The sequence below is a fragment of the Phalaenopsis equestris genome, unplaced genomic scaffold (assembly GCF_001263595.1).
Source record: "Phalaenopsis equestris unplaced genomic scaffold, ASM126359v1 Scaffold000787, whole genome shotgun sequence".
In the NCBI taxonomy this organism is placed as follows: Eukaryota; Viridiplantae; Streptophyta; class Magnoliopsida; order Asparagales; family Orchidaceae; genus Phalaenopsis; species Phalaenopsis equestris.
The window spans coordinates 1106732-1129808 of NW_018165227.1; the positions used below are offsets into that span (position 1 = coordinate 1106732).

Below are 23077 nucleotides of genomic sequence, written 5' to 3' on the forward strand. Positions count from 1 at the left end.
GGGAATATTTCCCGTGTTATTCAAGTGTCATTATGTGTTATTCATGTGTTATTGTATCCTGAGAATATTCTTGGTGTTATAATAACACAATAACACATCAATAACACATAAATAACACGCAATAACACATGAATAACACACAATAACACATGAATAACACGGGAGGGAGTATTCCCCGTGTTACTGCGCCGCTTTTTTTTTCTGCGTCGCGCGAGATACGTGGCGTGATTTTATTGGGTGCGCACCTTCCTCTACGTGCGTAGTACTGATGTAATATTTTTTCGTATTAATTAGGGAGTCTTTTGAATCAGGTTGTTTGTATAAATGGTAACATAGAGAAGCAGGTCATTGGAGCTGTTTGATTTACCATTCCAAGAGGTAGATATGCTATTTACATAAATACCATCCAATTCTTATGTATTTACACATCTAACATCTGTGTTTTATTTTTTACATTTATACCATCAAATCTTTTCTTTTACATTAAGAAATATCATTATTTAATATTTAATAAGTGAAATACATATTTTATATATAAATAAAATGAGATACAAAAAATTTAAAATTTATATATAATTTGATTACATCCCTCATGATAGAGTTGTAACCGTCATAATTAACCAAAGAAGTCATAGTTAACCTTAGAAGCCGATTTAGTGGCAATAGCAATCTTAGTTAGCTAGAAATTATAATTAGTGGTTATAACAATCATAGTAAAGCTACTAAAGTCATAATTAGAGGCCATAATAGTCATATGACTTAAAAAAAGAGATGTCAGTCATCACTTAATTGACATGTTAATTAGGATCATATAATCTTTATATGCATGAATGTGGTGATACCCAAAGGCGGACTACATGAAATTTGAGAATTTATTAGGATAGGAGATGATTTAACCATAATTGCCTCTCTGAATTATATTCCTGCCCCAATTAACATGCTAAAATCAAAGGCTTAATTTATTATTTTACTGTCAAAAAAAAAAAAAAAGATTAATAAAGAAAAAATTTAACCTAATTTTTTTTTAATTGTTTATTCTTTATTCAAACGTCAACAATATCTCTTAACTAGCCAACGCGGGACTAAACTCCACCATTCGGCGAAATTTAGCCAACGTGGGACTAAACTCCACCATGCGGTGAAATTTGCGCACAAACTTACATATATACATATATAGCGCCTAAACTTCAAATCCTACATATATACCACCTTACTCATGCATAAAAAAAATGTATTTCATTTTTTGAAATTTAAAATAGTGATATAAAAAAAATTAAATAATAGTATTTTTTATTTTATATGAAAAATTTACTTGGAATAAATTTAAAAAAAGAAATTTTATATGTTAGATATGTATATATATATATATATATATATAAGAATTGCGTGGTGTGTATATAAATGCCCCGATATTTAAAAAAAAATTAAATTCATTTTTGTATACTACTAATATATTTCTGTATTAAAAATGTTTTAACTTTTCTTTTATTTGAGCTGATCAAAGTAGAAAATAAGAATATTAAATAAAATTATAGTTAGATTCAATATGTAAATTTATTTATTAATTATTTTGCATCCATTTATTTATTAGATTTTGAATAAATTTTTATTTAGTTTGAGTTTCAAATTGAACGTATGCTTTTATGAAATTATATTCAATATAAATATTTACATTAATTATTTTTTAAATATATTAAATAAATTGAAATGCTTGTAATTTTACTTAATTTATCAATATAATAAAATTTATATTTTAATTTTGAATGATGTGCTAGTTTTTAATTGATTTTTTTATAATAAATTTATTCCTATCGAAAAAAGATGTTGATTTTGTTCGTGATCATACCTGCTGTGAAAGCTGATTAAGATCAATCTAGTAATGTTTTGATAGAAAGAACGTCGTCTCTTGAAAAGGAAGAAGATGAGATGGAGACTTTCATGGGATGTGGTGGTTTTATGTGAATCTATTCAGTGGGTTATAGTTGTATGGATGACAAGAAATAGGGTTAGTGGGAATCCAACTCTATAACTCTAGTTTAATGTAGAGAGCAATCATATATTGCAAATCCTAATGTTTTGATGAAATTAAAGAGTTCTTAATATTTTCATCCACTTTCAGTAAGAGTGAAAATCCAGTGGCAGAAAGGGTGTATAGCTAGTTTATCGAATGAAAAGAAGTTGGCACTTGTTGCTAGACTCATGTGCCAGAAGGCCCATAATTATACTTGCCAGTAAATCATTATTAGCAAAGTCGAGTTATAAAAGAATATAATAAATTTGTTGTCTTGATATCCGTGTCAAATTCAACGTCTATATCTCACATAAGGTATGGATGGTGTTGAATCGAAATTTGTCTGGGAGACCTGCCTAAGAAATAAAACGTTGAGGGATGAGATAGAGAAGGGGGGTTTACTCGCCGAAAGACTTCACTAACTGTCACGTTGTTGAAGAACTCATTTCTCCTTCAGATTCACAACACAGATATATAAGCGATCATAAGATGATATTGAGGGGTTTAAAGTGAAGCTTGACATACTTGTCAACTGAATTTGCAACCCAATTACACAAACAAATATAAGGCTTCTCATTATAAGGTCTTAGACAATATCTTACATACTCGACATCCGATCCACAACCCCAGTTACATATCACAAGTAGAGAGAAGGTGAAACTAAATTATTAAATTTAAAATATTTCCCCAAGATTTAATGATAACACACTTATGTAAAAAATTATAATAACCCTTTAAAAGTCAATGTAACGAACATAAAACCGACATGCCCTCCAACAATAATCATAAATTCTTAAAATTAATCCTCTCAGAATTATGAACAGGGCAAACAGATACTTAAATGTTATTCTCCTCATCAAGAGAATCAGAGTTGACAAAGCTATTACTCTTAATGATTTTTATGTTATAATTGCATCTCGATACGGTGTAATGAATAGCTTTGTATCAAAGATCCAATGGTAACTTTCGACGGCAATGACTGTCATACCGAGATAAGATGACTTCCTTCATACATTTGAAGTTTTCTCCTCATAGCTCCCAAACTATGGCCACTGCAACCAATTGACGCTATCACAACTCACCATTATAACTTAATGTGACCAACTACGACCTATGTAGCTCACAACTGACAGTGCTTCCAACTATGATCTCTATGGCCCACAAACGTTATTGCAGCTCACCGTCATAGCTTAGCTGACTAACTACGACTATGCAGTTCATAGTTATTACATCTCCTAATCCGATCTCTGCAGCCTATGAACATTATTACATCTTTTTACTTCAGTTCGTGCGACCTATGAATATTATGATAGTTTACCACTACAACCTACATGACTAATTAAAACCTATATGGTCCAAAGCTAATGCAGCTCCCACTTTTGGTCTCTTTGGCTTACAAATTTATTTCAGCTCCCAACTCCCATATTCGTGGCCTACAAATGTTATTGTAGCTCACCACAATGACTTACGTGACCAATTGTGGCTTATGTGGTCCACAGCTCATGCAACTCCCACAACTCCCAATTAGTATATATGACCTATTTATGTTATTACAACTCCAAACTCCACTCTGTGGCATTCTAATGTTATTGCAACTCACCACCATCCCTTACATGACTAATTACAACCTACATGGTCCATAACTCATGTAACTCCAAACACTGATCTCTGTGGTCTATAAATGTTATTGCGCCGCACCATTGCAATCTAAGTGATGACTACATCCTATGTGGTTCACAACTCGTACAACACTCAACTCTAGTCTCTGTGGTCTACAACATAATTGCATCTCATCATTACGACCTACGTGACCAACTACGACCTATATGGTCCAAAGCTAATGCAACTCCCATTTTCGGTCTCTTTGGCTTACAAATTTATTTCAGCTCCCAACTCCCATATTCGTGGCCTACAAATGTTATTGTAGCTCACCACAATGACTTACGTGACCAATTGTGGCTTATGTGGTCCACAGCTCATGCAACTCCCACAACTCCCAATTAGTATATATGACCTATTTATGTTATTACAACTCCAAACTCCACTCTGTGGCATTCTAATGTTATTGCAACTCACCACCATCCCTTACATGACTAATTACAACCTACGTGGTCCATAACTCATGTAACTCCAAACTGTGATCTCTGTGGTCCATGAATGTTATTGTGTCGCACCACTGCAACCTAAGTGACAACTACATCCTATGTGGTTCACAACTCATACAACACTTAACTCTGGTCTTTGTGGTCTACAACATAATTGCATCCTATCATTATGACCTACGTGACCGACTACGACCTATATGACTCACAACTTCTGCATATTTTTATTATTATCTCTGTGATCATGTTTTCATTCATTTTTCTTTTTATTTTGAAAGGAGTTATCATTTTGTCTATTTTTGTATATTTCTCATTTCCAAATAATTCTTTGTTTCAGATCATGTGAATGATCAGGATAAAAGATGAACCGAAAGAGACAAACTTATAACAAAGATGACAAACATGATAAAGAATGTATGGTAAACCTCACAAAAATAAGTCAAGTACGTCCGCTCAAATAAGATCGGATGGAAGCACCTTGGATCAATATCCATGAAAGAATGCCTACGTAGACTACCACAACCAGAGATTCATGTGTGCTTGCCTGCTATGGGGTCTAGAGTGCTCCTAAGAGGACGTATCACACTTTGTTAATTATATATTAGGGGTTACTCAATAGTCGCTCGAGAATACTCTTGATCCGAAGGATTTTTGCTTACATTAATAGTGAAGAATAACATAGGACTATCAAAGGACAATTATTTCACACATGAATGCTCATATGCTTTTAAAGCTCCCACAAAGGGGGGGGGGGGAGAGTGAGTCTCTCATAGTCCCTCTTGGGTAAGAAATTCACTGGCATACGAAGCCTGCGAAATGACTAAGTCATCTTGATTAAGAATCCCAATACGTTAAAGCACGCCTAGACTATAAGGACAGAGAACAAATCATCGTATAAGAAACAAGTGGTAGTTAATCAGTAGTTAGGTTGTTGAGATGATACTAGTGAAGGCAAAATGAGTGACATAGCTTAACAAGGGTAGTTAAAGGAAGGGAGAAATAATCCATATAAGTTAGAGCTAGTCGGGTCGTGGTACCACTGACCCGCCCGTCATCCCAAGCCACTAGGACTAAGTCTACTTGGTCGTGAAGGTAGTCGACCCAACACTTTCAGAGATACCCGGTCAGCAATCCGTGAAATGCGTCATCCGTGGGGACCTCAGCAGCCCTCAGGTCAAAGAAAGGAAATTCTATTCAATCAGGTGGAGCTCAAAAAAGTGAAACTCATAACTGCCGATATGAAAAGATGTTGTTGGAAATAAGAGAAAAAGGATATTCAGTTACAAGGCTAGAAACACTCCCAATAAAAGGACTTACACCCCATTTGGGTCGGGGAGGCTTATAACGACCTAAGTGCACTAGACAATCATCTAAGTGGAAATTTATGCTACACAAGGGCTTCTCCTTAGGACATGCAAATAATGTAGTTATCTAGAGTTGTCCTTAGATATTGTGGAGGTTTTATTTTATGAATTGGGTAGAAGCTATGCTATGCAACCCTTTTTAAATCCCACCTGAAGGCAATACAAGAAAGTAAAAGCAGGTTTTGAAAAATCTTGACAAATTTTACCCTAAATTTTATATTATCTCAATCTTTTATGACAATGATTTTTTTAGTAGAAAACTTATAATTTTAAAGTTTTTAATGATCCTAAGTTTTAATTTTTGTAGCATCCAATGACATCCAGAAATAAACAGAGAAAACAATCCAAGCATGTTATCATGTTAATAAAGCAAGAAAACAAGCCAATTAAAATAATAAAAAAGGTCGATGTCTCTAGCTTGGCGACATATCCCAAAAAAGAAAAATGTGATCAGGCTCTGCATAAGTACATGACTGGTTCTAATTCTATATATAAATGAGATTTATAATTAAAGTACGGGACACGAGCAAACAGCTCTTGGTTCCCATCACGTGGTTCCTCCGGTATAGTACCTCAAAACTCATACACGTACCTTATTTATAATGCAACTCTTGCAAGACTCTAAAAGGTACATCAGGAAAAATAAAAAAAAACTCCACCTGCATGAAGACAATATTAGCGGGAAAACCAAACAAGCATGCAACGTGTATGAGCTATGCATGAAGGGAGAGTTGAGCAACACCTGCAGAAAAGGGTTAGTAAAAATCATTTTTATTGAATCTGTGTGCGTGCATATATACGACGATTCCCTTTTAAGAAGTCCGCTCTAATATACTACCGTGCAGATCAAAACAAACACAAAAGCACAATAAAAAGCACAGAAGTGATGCATAACTAGAACAAACAATCCAGCAAATAATAATAGCTAAAGTAGTTGAAAATACTACCCGACACGCTAGTACTGCCTTGACGCACTATCAAACAAGAAGTCTCATAACCAGCTTCTAAGTGCTCAGGATAAGTCTTCGGGTATGTATGACTTTCACGGGATCGTCACACCGGTCTCATCCTAAATATCCAATAGATCTAAAGAGTGTTACCCATGATGAATTTGAAAATATTTGGCCTCACATATGACCTAGTTTGCTACATGTGTAATTTTGAGATTATGATGAATGTAATGAGTAGAAATATATATATAAATGAATGATCATTAAGACATCAATATCAACATGGGGTCACTCGCCTATTGAATCTGGCTCGCTATCAATACATAGATGCAAATGAAAATGCTGATGCAAACAATCATAGATATGATTTCGGTCCCCCCTGAAAAAGGTTCTATCAATATGATTTCGGTCGATCCCAGTGTTCCGCTTGACTCCTACACAGCTGAAGCCAGATGGGACATTGTTCAGACAGCTTTCGAAGAAAATATCAAACCAGATTCCAACTAGCTCGGTATAAGCTGCCATGTAGAATTCAGAGTCTCTTTCCTATTGAAGGATATTAGATTTTGTCTTTTGTTTTTTTTACCATTGATATAAAGAGGGGTTATCATGTAAGGTCACTGTCAGTGGGTCTCAACCCTCCCCACCACTATAAAGCAAGAAAGAAAAGGAGTTTGTCATTTTCCAAAGTCTATCAGTATTTGAAATATCACTCAAAATGAGAAATGTTTTGTTGTTCATTCTCTGCAGACAATCCTACATCGAATGAAAAAAAATTTACTCAGACGTTCAAAGTTCAATCAAGAGATGGGTAACTCAAAATGGGGTCACTCGTCTATTGAATCTGGCTCGCTATCAATACATAGATGCAAATGAAAATGCTGATGCAAACAATCATACACAAGAGTGGTGAGGGTGAGTGTGTCGTGGAGGCAGTGACTCAGAAATGTGGGTATACCATGGAGCAGTGACTGGAAATAATGGGCGTGTCGTAGAGATAACAAATTTAAGAATGGAGCAGTGACCGGAAATGATGGGCGCGTCGTAGAGGCAGTGGTTCAAAGGATGAGTGTGCTGTGAAGACAGTGACTCGAAAATAATAGGTGTGTCGTGGAGGCAACAACCCAAATGATGGGTATTTCATGAAGGCAGTGACCCGAAAGAGTGGGTGTGCCATGAAGCAACAACTTAAAGGATGAGGTGTGCCACAGAGGTGATGACCCAAAACGGTGGGCCTGCTGTGGATGCAATGACTCAAAGAATAAGTGTGTCATGGAGGCATCAACTCAAATGATGGGCGTGCCATAGAGACATCAACTTAAGCACAACTCAAACATGCATGATTTTAGACATGCAAGGTGACTTGCAAAATAGACATGCGAGTGCACTAATGTAAGTGCAAACAACAATAATGCCAGGTATTATGACACGGAGATATCGTAGAGCAAACATATGGAGTAGAGTGCCCATGGAAGGTGCAAGTACTCGATTTGGGCATATAAGGGCATATGCCCACAGGTGCAAAATATAGGTGCAAGTGGTGAATATGCTAATGCAAACCTTGCAAAACTAACATTAAGCAAGTAAAATTGGATGTTCGACATGCTCGATCGACCGGGGTGGTCAATCCAGGGCAATGCAATCAACAAACTCAGTTAGGCAAAGGTGGATGGCTGGACCAAAGTGGTTGATCAGCTGAGTCAGGGCAATCGATCAAAACTAAGTGATCAGTTGGGCTGATGCGGCCAGTCAAACCACAGTGATCGATCAATCGGGTCAAGGTGACTGGTTGAACCACAATGCAAGTCGGATCGTGCAAAGGCAATCGATCGATCCAATGCGCTATGCCGGACGGGTTGGGGCAGTAGGTCAAGGCAAGTGTTTGCCGACCAGGCCAAGGCAGTTGGTCGACGTAAAGTGCAATGTGTAAAATGCAACACGTGAGAGGCAATACAATAACAAGTCATACTTGACTAAGCTCTCACATAGTCACCTCCAACTATGGCGACGAATCGTGGAGCACTCCATTCTCTTATTTCTCGTGGAAGAAGTTTTTCACCATTCATTGGGTCGACTAGCTAGATAGTTTATTTCATCATACAAACCTCCCACGATCTTATAGAATATGCTAGCTACAAAGCTTTTCTAATTTCTCGAGGTCCAGCTATTCCAACCCTTTAAAGGAAGGTTGAAAGTGTCAATGCTGTGAGAAATTGAGATTCTAATCCATTAGGATTTAGGTCTAAAGCTTGCAACGGGAAGTCACTCGGCTTCGCAGAGGATATGGCCACACATGTAATTCTTACCCTTAGGCTTCCTCTAGGAAATAAATGATCAATCAATAGGCGTGTGTTCGTGCCGACAAGTGTCGACGGCCAACATGCCTATTGACCAATCAAAAGGCATATGGTTAGGTCGGCCGATATCGTTCTACCAATCAAATCATTTGACAATGGGTGATTGATTGAATCAAACGATACCAGGCGGCTGGTCTTACCAGTCTCGTGTGAGTGAACAAACCCACAACCACCTAGTAAACTATACTTCCAGGGCTCGCTAAGAAAGAAAAAATGAAGAGGGTTTTAGGGAATCTCACAAACACAAAGATTGCATACGTCTTAAGCTTGTGTCGTTATTGAAGCTCTCCTAACAGTATAAGGGAAGCCCACCCTTCCCTAAAGTAATGATGAAGCTCTCTTTTAGACAGAGAATCCTGCGGCATGCAATTCGTGGGCAAAGCATCGAGGTAGAAGGGTGGCTTCTCACGAGTTCGAGAGAGGGGTATAGCCCTTTAGGGCATTGAGTGAAACATAAGTGGCTTTATCCCCTTATATGTTATTTTTTATTTTAAAATTTTTGTAATTAAAAGCGTCTTAATTTATGTGTTATTGCCTTGTGCACGCAATCTCAGCAACACGGGCATCCTTCCGAGGTAAAATTGATGTTTCGAACACGCTTGGACAATCTGTTTCATCATCTGATGTCTTATTGGAAAATTCATCGATGATTAAGGCAATTCAAGCTCAATTCGTACACTGGCGTCCAAATAAAATTCGTTAGCTAGTCGAAGTTGTCTGACTGATAAAGTACCGACCAAACTTCACTTAAGAGAAAACCAAAGTCTAGCAGACTAGATTCCGACTGCGTAACCTTCAATACGCGTTGAAGGATCTTAAATGAATATCTTGCACTCTGGTGATTAACACATAGATCAAACATTGTTCTATGTGTTCGAGCGGACATCCTATACTCGCGACATTCAAAATTGATGCTAATAGATCAATCAATATTTTTTGAACAACCATCTACCACCCACATGACTAATCATTACCATAACTTTCAACAAAAGTCTCTACGACAATCTGACTCAACCATCACTGTCCAAATATTTACATCAAATTACTGTTTTCATAATAATCGACTATAACCTCTCCTCTCTATTTCGACTATTATTGCTAAAATATTGTATACATTAATTTTGTAATTCCATATTCTCTAATCGAGGAGAAGAACGAGTCTATGTATTAAAAAAATGAATTAACATACTGATGATAACAACATAGATTCTTTTTTTCATTGTGGTTATTTGGGATTATGCCTTCATTTTTTTTTAAAAAAAATATTTCACATTTAACATATTGCATTAAATCATTATTTTCTTAGCTTAATTTTCCCATTCAATGTAGAAATTCATCCCACCTCTCATTCTTATTTTATTATTTATTTAATTCCTAATAATTTAAATATTCCTGGAGGAAATACGAATTCAGAAAAAAATTAAAAATTTTAAATTAAAAATAAGGTAAATTTAATTCCCCTTTTAAATGAATAAAGCCAAAAAAATCACTGAGAACGCCGAGGGCAAAAAAGTATTTTTAACACAAAACTGCCCCATTTTTTGGCGCCAAGCCCACACTCTTCCCGCCGAAAACCCTAGCCGAGAAGGCTTCATTGGATTGCAGGACGGCGATAGAAGGAAGGCTGCGCCGGAAGGAGCATCCGAGAGATGGACGGCTTCAGCGGCTTCTTCGTCGACGAGAAAGCTGTTCGCGTTGAGAATATCTTCCTGGAATTCCTCAAGAAGTATCGTCCTGCCATCTGATTTTATCCTTTTACAGTTTTTTTTTTTTTTGTTTCAGCCTCAGATCTCAATTTCGACTTCTGCAATTTCTATGAAAGGTTTAAGCTTGATCCGAATGCTGTCGATCCCTTCTATGACTCGGAGATTGAGGCAATGAAATCCAAGGAATCGACCACCATGTATGTGGACTTCACCCATGTCATGCACTTCAACGATATCCTGCAAAAGGCCATCTCCGAAGAATATCTCAGGTACATCTCCTCTCTTCGTTTTGCTTTCTTTTTTATCTTTCATTTCTTTCTCGAGAGTCCTGATTCCTGGAAGTCATGCAGATTTGAGCCCTATTTGAGAAATGCTTGCAAGAGATTCGTCATGGAGCACAAATCAGGGGAGAATAGAGCTGCTATAATTTCCGACGATAACCCTAACAAGGACATCAATGTTGCTTTCTACAACATCCCGTTGTTGAAGAGGTTGCCTTTAGCTCGACATTGGTAATTGAACTTACAGTTTCCTCCTTTGGTTAGTTTGTAGCAAATTGTTATCATCATTGCAGATTGAGAGATTTGACGACTTCTGAGATCGGGAAATTGACTTCTGTGATGGGAGTAGTCACCCGAACCAGTGAGGTCCGGCCTGAGCTCCTTCAAGGAGCTTTCAAGTGCATGGAATGTGGAGGCATCATCAAGAATGTAGAGCAGCAATATAAATACACTGAGGTAGAATTACACACTCTCTCTTCTTTTTATTTTCTCTCGTTCTTATCCGAGACAAAATTGCTATGAAGTAGAATTATACCATTGATGGCGCAATTTGTTTTTTTTTTAATTTATTTTCCCAACTTCTGGTGCCTGCGGATAGAGTTTTCTTATTATTGTTTCAACCATTTGAAGCCCATAATCTGTATCAACGCGACTTGTCAAAATCGCACTAAATGGGCACTACTTCGGCAAGATAGCAAGTTCACAGACTGGCAAAGAGTAAGGATGCAGGAGACATCTAAAGAGATACCTGCAGGTTCTCTTCCTCGATCGCTGGATGTAATCCTTCGACATGAGATTGTCGAGCAAGCAAGGGCTGGAGACACGTAAGCTTACAGCTTTTATTCTATATAGGTGAATCCAAAGTGACCAACTGTTGTTGTTAATCTTTTTGTTTTTCAATTCAGCGTGATTTTTACAGGTAGCGTGGTTGCTATACCAGATGTGATGGCATTAACTTCGCCAGGCGAGAGAGCCGAGTGCCGGAGAGAAGCATCTCAGAGGAGAAATGCTGCCGGCGGTAATGAAGGTGTTAGGGGACTTAGAGCTTTGGGAGTGAGAGATCTATCATACCGCCTTGCTTTCATTGCAAATTCAGTGCAGGTTTGATTTGAAGTTCATAAAAAGTTTTTATTTTTTTTGCATAGTTATGTTTATGAAGAGTTTTAGCTTTTATTATTTCTGTGATAGTTGGCTGATGGTAGAAACAATAGCGACATTAGGGACAGAAGGATGGATGGTGATGATGTCGACAGGCAGGAATTCACGGTATATTGTTGTCACCAGCATTTTGTTTAATTCTCATTAAAAAAAAAAAAACAATGCAAAAATTAGTTTTTATCTTTTCCATGCAGCTATATAAATGTGTTGCCATTAATATTTTCAGTCCTCATAAATTAGCTTTATATCATTAAGCATTTATCACGCTTTAATAAAAGGAGCTGTGGTGTTCTTTTTAACTAAAAGTAAAAATGAAGCTTTTTCCATTTGTAGTTTTATAACTTGATGTGGTAACCAAATAAGCTTTTATTTGATCACAGTAAATAGTAATGATGGAATTTTAATCTATTACTTGGTTTTAATAGTAAAATTACTTGCGGTTTTCACTTCTCATAAATATTGCTTTTGATTATGTTGCATTCTCAATTTTTTTTAAGGATAAAGGCCTGCCACATGAATTAAGTTTGAATGTTAAAATATATAAGCTTCTTAGAAGTATTATGCAAGAACAAAATAACTCAGAGATTCGAAGGTTGAAACTAGAATGAAGTTGGCGAAGTTGTATGGATTCAAGTGCTGGGTACTAAAAGGGTTGTTAATATTTAAGTGTAATAGAAATGATAACACTAATATGATTTTGGCAAAATTAGGAAGGTTGAGTTAAGAAATGATTTTATCTAAAAAAGAATCTGAAATGGGCACTGGTTTAGAAATGGAAAAAAATGAAAAATTTAAAAGATTTACCAACATGTGAAAGCTTTGAAACCAAAATTGTCATAACCCTCCGTACGGTCGTTTCTGCGCATGCTCGCTAAAGATTTTTGGCCAGTTTCATAGTTTTCTATTGATATTAGCTCAACTTGTGCGCAAGTGTAAGCCTCATAGTCTCTTCTATGCCAAGAGATATCCCATTCAAAGGAGACGATTCTTTTTTTTTTATTTAAATTCAAATTGAATAGCCAAGCCTTGTTTTTTGAAATATCAATACATGTATGAATATATTTAACATAATCAAGTTAGAGATCAACCTTTCAATGATTTGTTGTTTAAGCCATGCAACCTCATAACCTTGATGGGTAAATAAGCTTACATAGAATCTAATATCCATACTCTTCCATAGCCTTGATGGATAAATGGGCTTACAGAGAATCTCATTTTACTGTAAATGATTCCTTCATTTATGCTGTTTTTTTTTTCCTACTTTTGACTTGTATAGTTTATATGCTGCTTTTTACTGACTTATTTTGGCATTCTATGACAGCAAGAAGAAGAAGAAGAGGTTGTGCGAATGAGAAACACCCCTGATTTCTTTAACAAAATAGTTGACAGCATTTGTCCGACAGTTTTTGGTCATCAGGAGATAAAACGAGCTGTTCTTCTTATGCTGCTGGGTGGTGTGCACAAGTTAACCCATGAGGGTATCAATCTTAGGGGAGATATTAATGTCTGCATCGTTGGAGATCCTAGCTGTGCGAAGTCTCAGTTCCTTAAGTAAGCTTACTGACATTGAACTTGTTTTTTCATGCATACCACTCAATTCCTTTGTATTTACATATCTAACATCTAGACTTCAATTTTTACATACACGCCACCTTGCATATGCATTAAAAGCTATATTTTCCTTTTTTTTTGAAGTTAAAATGATGGTATTTTGGATGTGATATGAAAATTTTGGGTGCTGTAAATGTAAAAAGTAGAGTTTAGGTGTTAGATATGTAAATATATTGGAATTGGCTGGTATGTTTGTAAATGCTCCTTTTCCTTACAAATGGTATTCACTGCACAACCATTCTGTTCTATTACTTGAATTTGAAGTACCATTTGTCTCAGCAATCTCTTTTGCTTCCTACAAATGCACTATAAACTTAACCATCAGCTCAATTTGTTTGCATTTTGCCATTTTCTCTGTAAAATTTCAGTTATAGGCTATTTTCTGTCATTAAAAAAAATTGCATTCTATTCTTGTCGTTTTCTGCTGAAATACTCAGGTGTTGTCTGGTTTTGTTAGACCAGTTAAATCATGGTCTTTTTTGTAAGATTGAGTGGAGTCATTAGCTTAAGCTTATCTTTTTAATGGCAACTTGTCCGCAGGTACACTGCTGGCCTGGTTCCTCGATCTGTTTATACATCCGGTAAATCTTCATCTGCTGCAGGATTAACAGCAACTGTTGCCAAGGAGCCAGAAACTGGCGAGTTCTGTATTGAGGTAATGATGCAAAAAATCCAAGATTCAGGTTTGTTTGGGACAATTTTCTGCTTGCATTGAGTTTCAGACCGGATCACAATTCTGTTTGAGGAATTGTTTTTTTGGCCAATTCTTAAAAATCTGGTGGTGAGAAGCCAATTTTTGCAACAAGATCTGATTAAGTGTGGTGACAATAGAAAGCTGCTACTTAAACCTTTTTGGAAAATAAAAATATTTATAATTCACACTCAACTTTCTAAAAATATAACTATACCATCATATTTTCACAATCATATTTATGAATTACTGAGGCCGTCCCAAATAGACCCCCAATCATAACATATTGCCAAAACTATTTTATCACTTTACCCATGGTGCTGCTGGCATTTTTCTTTGGATATTTTTGTTGGGAGAACTAGGCGAGTTGTCTAGCCTTTAATGTTTCCTTGTGCCGTTAACTTATCTTATCGACATGGAACTTCTCTCTTGTTTGTGTTTTTTAAATGACCATGTAGCATCACTTTCTGTGAATGTTTAAAGGACTTGTTAAATTTCATTCCAATTTCACGGCGCAGTGCTTAATGAATTTAAATTTTTCAAAATTCTTCGATTAGTTATGTCTAAGTTTAAGCTCACTTGATTCATTTGTAATATGACTTTTGGCAGGCCGGTGCACTAATGCTTGCCGATAATGGAATATGTTGCATTGATGAATTTGATAAAATGGACATCAGGGACCAGGTGATTATTTTCCATCCAATTTAGCAAATTTCTTACTGTCATATAATTCACACTTTTTGGACTTAGGTTGCCATACATGAAGCAATGGAACAACAAACAATAAGCATTACAAAAGCAGGCATTCAAGCAACATTGAATGCCAGAACATCCATTCTTGCTGCAGCAAATCCTACTGGTGGACGTTACGACAAGTCAAAGCCTTTGAAGGTCAGCATATGCAATTTGAATATTAAGGGGCATTTACATACATATCACCCAATTCTTATGTATTTACATATCCGACCCCTGAACTTCACTCTTTGCATTTACAACACCCAAACCTTTCACATCACATAAAAAATACCACTATTTTGATTTTTAAGAGGTGAAATAGGTAGGAATTGAGTGGTATGTATGTAAATCTTTTATATGGAATGTGATACTGTTAAAAGAAAGAAAATAACGCTTATTTTTATGTCTTGTTCTTTTGAACAGTATAACGTGGCTTTACCTCCAGCTATTCTTTCGAGATTTGATTTAGTATATGTTATGATCGATGAACCGGACGAGAACACCGACTACCGTATCGCCCATCATATTGTGAGAGTGCATCAGAAACACGAAGAAGCATTATCCCCTTCTTTCACCAACGCGGAATTGAGACGCTATTTAGCTTATGCGAAGTCATTAAAACCTCAGGTTCATTCATTGGCATCTTTATTTAATTACATTTGTTTTAAATAAGATTTATGTGTATATATACATATTTATATATATATATATATAAAGAATGGTCAGAGGCTATGATACGAGCCCCCAACTACCCTCATGTGCTTAATTACTCAATCTCGTACTGCAAGGCAGATGCACTCAAGAGAGATCAAACTCGTGACCCCAAGGGATTTATGCAAAACTGCACTTCCAAAGAGTCACGGCGAGCAACACACACCTCTCTCTCCCTATATAAATATTCATACACACACACACACACACATGAAAGTTTATTTCTTTTTAACAGTTAAAATGATGATATTTTTTATTTGGTATGAATGATTTGGGTGCTATGAATAAAAAAAAAAGTAAAATTTAGGTGTTACATTGGTAAACATATAGGAATTGGGTGGCATGTATGTAATTGCCTCTCTAAATAAATAGGTGGCCTATTTCCTAATGAGATCTTTTTGTTGCAGCTGAGCACTGAAGCTAGAAGGGTGCTGGTTGAATCATATGTAGCTCTTCGCAGAGGCGATGCAACTCCTGGAAGCAGGGTTGCTTATAGGATGACTGTGCGGCAGCTCGAGGCGCTGATCAGGTTGTCGGAAGCCATTGCTAGAAGCCACTTGGATACATTGGTGCGTTTTATTGTAAATCTATTTAATTACACAAACAGGAATCTTAATTCAGTTATATATTTTACAAGGAGTAAAATGTCAAAATGATCTTTTGATTTTTTGCAGGGGATTATTTAGTCCCAGGGTTTATGAAAGTGTCAAATCAGTCCCATATTTTTGTAATATGGACTGAAATAGATTCCAGAGGATTGTTTTTGCTCCCCCCAAGCCCCCCCATTAAAAGAGCTCGGGGATTAAATTAACACTTCTGTATACTCTGGGACTAAAATGATCCTCTGCAAGAAGGGTTCATTTTGACATTATTCTCATTTTACAAGATTTCCTTTACAATTTTTGTGTTTTTGTTGCCTAGGTTCTTCCAGCTCATGTTCTCATGGCAGTGAAGCTGCTCAAGACATCTATTATAAGGTGAGTAGTTTACCTCTCATGGTGGACGGTGTTTTCCTTTAGCTGCTTTTCTATCTGCTGATGTTGACGCATGAAAATCATGCCGTGCAGTGTTGAATCAAGCGAGATTGATCTATCTGATTTTCAAGATGAGGCTGAGGACAATAGAGATGGTGCTCAAGATGCTGCAGAAGCACCTTTAGATGATGGTCAAGCATCAGGAAATGGTGGTTACTGTTTAAATCAGTAATGTTCAATCTGATTTGTTACAAGGCTAAGCCTTTTTGCGCATGACATGTTACAGGTGGTGAGCAAGCAACTGATAGTCGACAGAAGAAGAAGATGGTAATAACTGAAGAGCATTTTCAAAGAGTTACTCAAGCGCTGATCATGCGTCTCAGACAGCACGAAGAGACAGTAATGCAAGATGGTACTAAACATTCACCTTATTTGTATACGTTAACGATCATTAAAACTTTTGGTTTTATTGGTGGGATCTCGATAAACATAAATTAACTTTAAAGCTGAATTAATTACATGTTTCTAGAGAACAAACCATAGAAAGTAAAGACACCTTTTTTTTTAGCTGCTTTTCTTGCATATTTAAAATGCATGAGAAGAACAAGTCCGTAAGGAAAATAAAAGCATGAATTGATCGTTTGAAATTTGCTTGCTTTCTCCATGTTGAAAATATCTCTGAGCTTTGTTTCTATTGAAAGTATTTGCTCCAAAAAAAAATCCTTTCATTTCATTGATGACGGGCTTATATAGAATCTTACAATTGCAACATTTACAAATAAATTCTTAGATTTTAGCTATTTACAAGACCCTACATTAGATACAAATCTCAACACTCCCCCTCAAGATGGAAAAAAGATATTCACTATGCTCATCTTGTCACATAACCTAGACAAATCTAATGAGATAAGTACTTTGGCGAGCCTGTCGGCGGGCCTGTCAGCCACTTGCTCTCCAGTGGCCACATGACTTAGCTTCAGTAATTTTTATTCAGTTTTTCCTTGATGAAGAAACTATCAATCTCCACATGTTTGGTTCTATCATGTTGCATCTGGTTGTTGGTGATGCTGATCGTTCACTTGTAGTACCACAACTTTATTTGAGCTCCTTGGCCCACCTTGAGCTCTACCAACAAAGCTTTCAGACACATCAACTTGGCAACTCCTAATGCCACGACCCTATACTCTGCCTCTGTTGTTAATTTCGGTACTACCAATTGTTTCTTACTCTTCCAAGAGACGAAGTTGCCCCCTACGAATATGCGATATTCAATTGTGGACCTTATGTCACTAGCACGATAGCCCAATCAGAATCACAAAAGCCCTCAATATCTAAATGACAATTCTTCTTGAATATCAACCATTTCTCTGGTGCACTCTTCAGATATCTCAGGATTTGAAAAAAAATATTCCGTCCGGACGTGCGGACGTTCGCATATCCGGACAACGAACTATCGGGCTCCACATTTCCCGTCGATGAGGTATGGCGACGTGGCGTTCGGTGGTTGGTCTTCCGAACGTGTGGTGTTCAGACGAAATATTTTCTTTAGAATCTTATACACTGCATCCATATGATCTTTTTTGGATCATGCATGTAGTGACTCACCACACTTACTGCAAAAGAGATATTGGGTCGAGTGTGGCATAGATAGATCAGATGGCCCATCAGCCTCTGGTATCTCTCACGATTAACTGATTCACATGTCTCTGTGTTGAGCTTAACCTTCTGATCAATTCGAGAGACTCCAGGTTTACTCCCTCACATACCTGTCTTCGTGAGAAGATCCAGTACATACTTTCTCTGGGATAAAACCTCATACTTTTTATGAGGGGATCCTCATATTCATGGGTCACTTCAATCCCAAGAAAATATCTGAGCTGACCTAGATCCTTTACCTCAAATTGCTTCCTCAATCTTCCCTTAAGTTGAACAATCTCTGCCTCATTATAACAATGATAATTATGTTATTCACATACATGAGTATGGTAATGTGACATTTATGTTGCTAAAAAAACACCGTGTGGTCTGTATTGATCTGCTGGTATCTCATGCCAATCATCGCCATTCTAAACTTGTCAAATTGAGATCGAGGAGATTGTTTTAAGTCATACAGTGACTTTCTGAACCTACACACCTTGCCTGCTGTCTGGGATGTACTAAAACCTGGTGCTATCTCCATATATACCTACTTTAGGAGCTTCCCATAAAAAAAAATATTCTTCACATTCAATTGGAGTCTCCATCCATCATTCACTGTTAGATAAACCAGTGTCCTCACCGTACTCTTCTTTGCAACTGGTGTAAATGTTTCATCGTAGCGAAATCCATACATCTGACTGTACATTTTTGCCACTATTGTTTTTTACCTTTCCATCTTCTAATATGGAGTTTGATTTATCGTGAAGATCCACTTGCATCCAATTGTCTTCTTCCTTGCTTGTGGTTATAAAATCTCCCTTGTTTGGTTTTTATCAAGAGCTATAAGCTCTTCATGCAGTGCCGCTTTCCATTTGGGATCTAACCCGCTAACATTTGGGTATAGAAACAGAGTCCAATGATACAATGAATGCTCCATGTAGGTAGAGGATCAAGAATGATGCACCACAAAGAAAAGAAAATGAAAAAGAGAAGAAATCATAAAAAAAAAAAAACACAAAAATTGATATGATCAATTCAACTTCCACGAGGGAGTATTCATTCAATCATCTATAAATCATAGAATCCATATTTGTTGTGTACAAATAAAAATGTTTATTGATTTTCTTGAAAATTAAATGAACTTATGAGCAAAGAAAAAGCTAGTAAGTACTCTTACATAAAATTACTCCTCTCTCCTAGATACAAACTACAAAGACAAACCAAACTAGAAGCCCAGCTAATGTTTCTTGCCATTGTTGTAATCCCACAACCATCATTTTCAGTGAAAAATCAAAATTGAGATATATACAATTTAAAAAATTTAAATTGCGAGTATTTTGTTTATCTTGCATGACACCTCAAGCTGAGATGGTATGCTGCAGAAGCCTCGAAGTATGGCTTATGAAATCCCATAAATTTGACCTCTTTATACATAAACAAACAGACACATACGAGAAACAAGAGCATGTATCCAAAGATGTATTTCTGTTTTATGTGGATTGATGTGGTATTTCCAATCTTTTATTTTGTTATGATTTTCTTGATTCAATGCTGTTGCAAAACTGGATCTCCTTTGCCTCTTGGAAGCTGAGCACTTTAAGTTTTGAAATCTCTAATTGGTTTAGCATTTTGCAATCTATAACAATAGTTAGAACTTTCCAAAGCATATTTGTTTCATAGAAAGACTACTCTATTGATACTAGAAGTGCATTTGTTATGATTTTTTTACGCCCAAAGTGGTCTTCTCGCTTTGAAGATTTTAAGGATACTATTCGACATTGGAATATACTATACGATGAAAATTTGATTCATCTGATTGATCACATGAGATTGATATAATTAGCTCAATGCTGTTGATCATGCAACACTTGCACTCTCGCTTGGAGGCCGACTCCATGCTTTCCACTAACACTTCTCTAATTATGTTCAATTTTCATGCCGCAGCGTTGATGCAAATATTAGTATTCAAGTAATATAAAGAATGAGAAATGTTTTTTGAAAGCAATAATGAACTTTAAATCATTCGTATTCAAGGTAGGTAAGGAAGACTAAGAAGAATGGAAAATACAAAGGAGCTACTATGGTAAGTTGAGAAATCTTTCACCTGATTGTAGGCATGAAGGATTGGTGAAGCTTTTGACTTAAGCTATTGATCTGCTTGCCTAACCTTCAATCTGAATCGTCCCATGGATTTTATAAGTGTTACTGGTAAATCATTACTAGACAATTTAGGCCATCTCCAAGATCATATACGACGGACTATTTGAGGGAAAGGGGGAAGGCTCTTTTTGTACAAAATACATGGTGAACTTTGGTTGGGTGTTACCTACCAACAAGTTTATGATGGATGGCTTTATAAGTGGAAACTGTTGTTTTTTAAATAAAGTGAAAAAGTAAATTGAACAAATGCTCAATTTTGGCCCTGGGAAACAATAACAAGGCCACTTGTCTTAAATTCAGGCCAGTACAACACTCATGCACATTGATCTACATGTTGCACCAAAGCTTTCTGTTTGCTTTATCTTTTCACAATTTTAGTCTTCCTTAGCTTTCTGTTTGCTTTATCTTTTTACAGTTTTAGTCTGCCTTAGAGCCCCAGGATTCAAATACGTAAAATATTTAATGTTAATAAGTTGATTTGCAGGGAGTGGTTTGGCTGGTATGAGGCAGGGGGATCTCATTGTATGGTATGTGGAGCAGCAGAATCTTCAAGGAACGTACAGTTCTACTGATGAGGTGCGTGAAGAGGTCAAATGCATCAAGGCCATCATTGAGGTATGGTTCTATCTATTTCTTTGCTGATATCAATTTACAGGCATTATTGGTGAACTCTAGCAAGTATAACTTTTCCTCAGTTAAGATTTGGAAGTTAAGGGACCTTTTGGGATCATTTTTTTATATTGATTTTATTTTGTTTACGTTTTTACTATGTTATAACATATTTAGTTGTTTTTTAAAAAACTCAAAATAATATTTATCTATCTTGAGTGTTTAAAAAAAAGTTCATTTCCTTAAACGAGAATGGAAATATGCCAAAAATGCACTAAATAAACATATTTTGTTTAATTAAAAAAAAAATGATACCACCAATAAGCCCTAAAATTTTCATTTTTTTTTTTTTTTCAAATTTACCTTCTAGGCTTTGAACTCAAGATCCTATGAACAGTAACAAGCTCTCAACCACCGGTTAATTGGGCATTGTGAAAACTAATTTTTTTTGTAACTCATACAAGTTTCTTACCTAAAAACATCTAGTCAACTTTTATAAATTTATTACTTAGCAACTTCTAACAATTTCATTATAATATCTATCATCTTCTGTCCAAGAAATTGAAGCTTGTTTTTTATCATCTTTAAAAATTATATTATGGCGATAATTCTACTGCGTTGGAACAGTCCACAACTATGATAAAACAGAGAGAGAGGTTTAAGCTTTTAGCTATAGTAGAAAGATGTTCTTGCAACAGGGAAGATAAAAGCGAAAGAAGCTGTCGTCAACCCTAGTTAGTTTGCATCACGTTGTCTCTCTTAATTATTTAGAGAAGGTGACATTTCTATTCTTAACTCTATCTGAAAGAAATCTTTGATGTACTCTTTTAGGAGATACATGGCGATGGATTAGATTTAAGTTTGTAGGATTTAGTAAATCCACTAAATTCGGATTTAGGAAATCCTGGTTAAGATTAAATATCAAAAATTGTTTAGCAACAGATTTTAGTAAATTTAGTTGAATCCTGTCATACTGTTTGACAACCTGTATTAGGATTTAAAAGGTTGTTATGTTGATTAGAATAAAAAAATCATAATTAAACTTTAATTACTTTATTAATATGATTAAAATTAATTAAATTCAATTTAAATTTTAATTTATGAAATCCGCACCTTTATTTTCTTCAATTTAAATCTTTTAGCATATTGATTGCGACTTTATTGTGTCTTTATGCTTAGTTTTTGTTCAACTTCACTCTGAAAATTTATCATCTTGCTAACATCCTTATAACAATTCTATTATTCAAAATTAATCGAATGCAGAGGCTGATACACAGGGAAGGCCATCTGATTTTGATAGATGATGGATCAAGTTCAGCTGCAGCCTCGACCGAAGCCGGAGAGGCGAGGAGACCTTCTAGTGAGAACAGGATTCTAGCTGTGGCTCCTAATTATGTAATTGATTGAATTGAAGCTTTAGCTCTTAGAATGAGAAATTGAAATTTCTTGTTATTGTTTAGTAATATGGTTTGTAATATTGTATTAACAATACAATATTAGCTTAAAAAAATGGAGGCTGGCAGATTGAGATTTGCAGTTTATATGAATTTGTTGAAGTAAGTAGGGGCATTTTCATACATGCCACCCGATTCTTATGTTATGTACATATCTAATACCTAATTTTATTTTTACAGTAACATCAAAAGTCTCATTATTTATGTATTTATTAAATAAACTTTTCCAAATTGGAGGCCATGAAAGCTTGGCAAAAGTACAAATTTGCGATCCTCGTGCCCACCGACACGCATTTAAGTCGACAATTAAAAGCAATAGGAGTGTTTCCATGTACTTTCTTATATCATACTCTTTCCATTATTCATTTCTAAAGTGAATTAATATACTAGTTTTGTTGTCTATTATTTTAATTTTAATTATATTAAAAGAAGCAAACTCAATGATAAATGTATAAAATAAAAGTTCCATCTTCGTGGACAATTTACCAAAAATATTTAGCTATAATTTTTTAGAAAACTTACTTCAAATCGCCGGACATGGCCAAAGCAACTTTTTCTTTCTTTT

The 23077-nt window shown here is 35.9% G+C and overlaps 1 protein-coding gene across 1 annotated transcript; it reads left to right on the forward strand.

Annotated features, from left to right (window-relative positions):
* Window positions 1–10351: 10351 nt before the first annotated feature.
* On the forward strand, window positions 10352–22620 carry LOC110031184 (DNA replication licensing factor MCM6). Its single transcript, XM_020734267.1, has 18 exons — window positions 10352–10510; window positions 10607–10759; window positions 10841–10981; window positions 11065–11227; window positions 11402–11595; window positions 11677–11872; window positions 11960–12037; window positions 13251–13480; window positions 14081–14195; window positions 14841–14915; window positions 14982–15122; window positions 15390–15593; window positions 16085–16246; window positions 16599–16654; window positions 16745–16860; window positions 16938–17063; window positions 20934–21064; window positions 22322–22620. Exons 1-18 carry the CDS (start codon window positions 10434–10436, stop codon window positions 22463–22465), a joined length of 2502 nt encoding a protein of 833 aa, XP_020589926.1. The 5' UTR covers window positions 10352–10433; the 3' UTR covers window positions 22466–22620.
* Window positions 22621–23077: the final 457 nt, after the last annotated feature.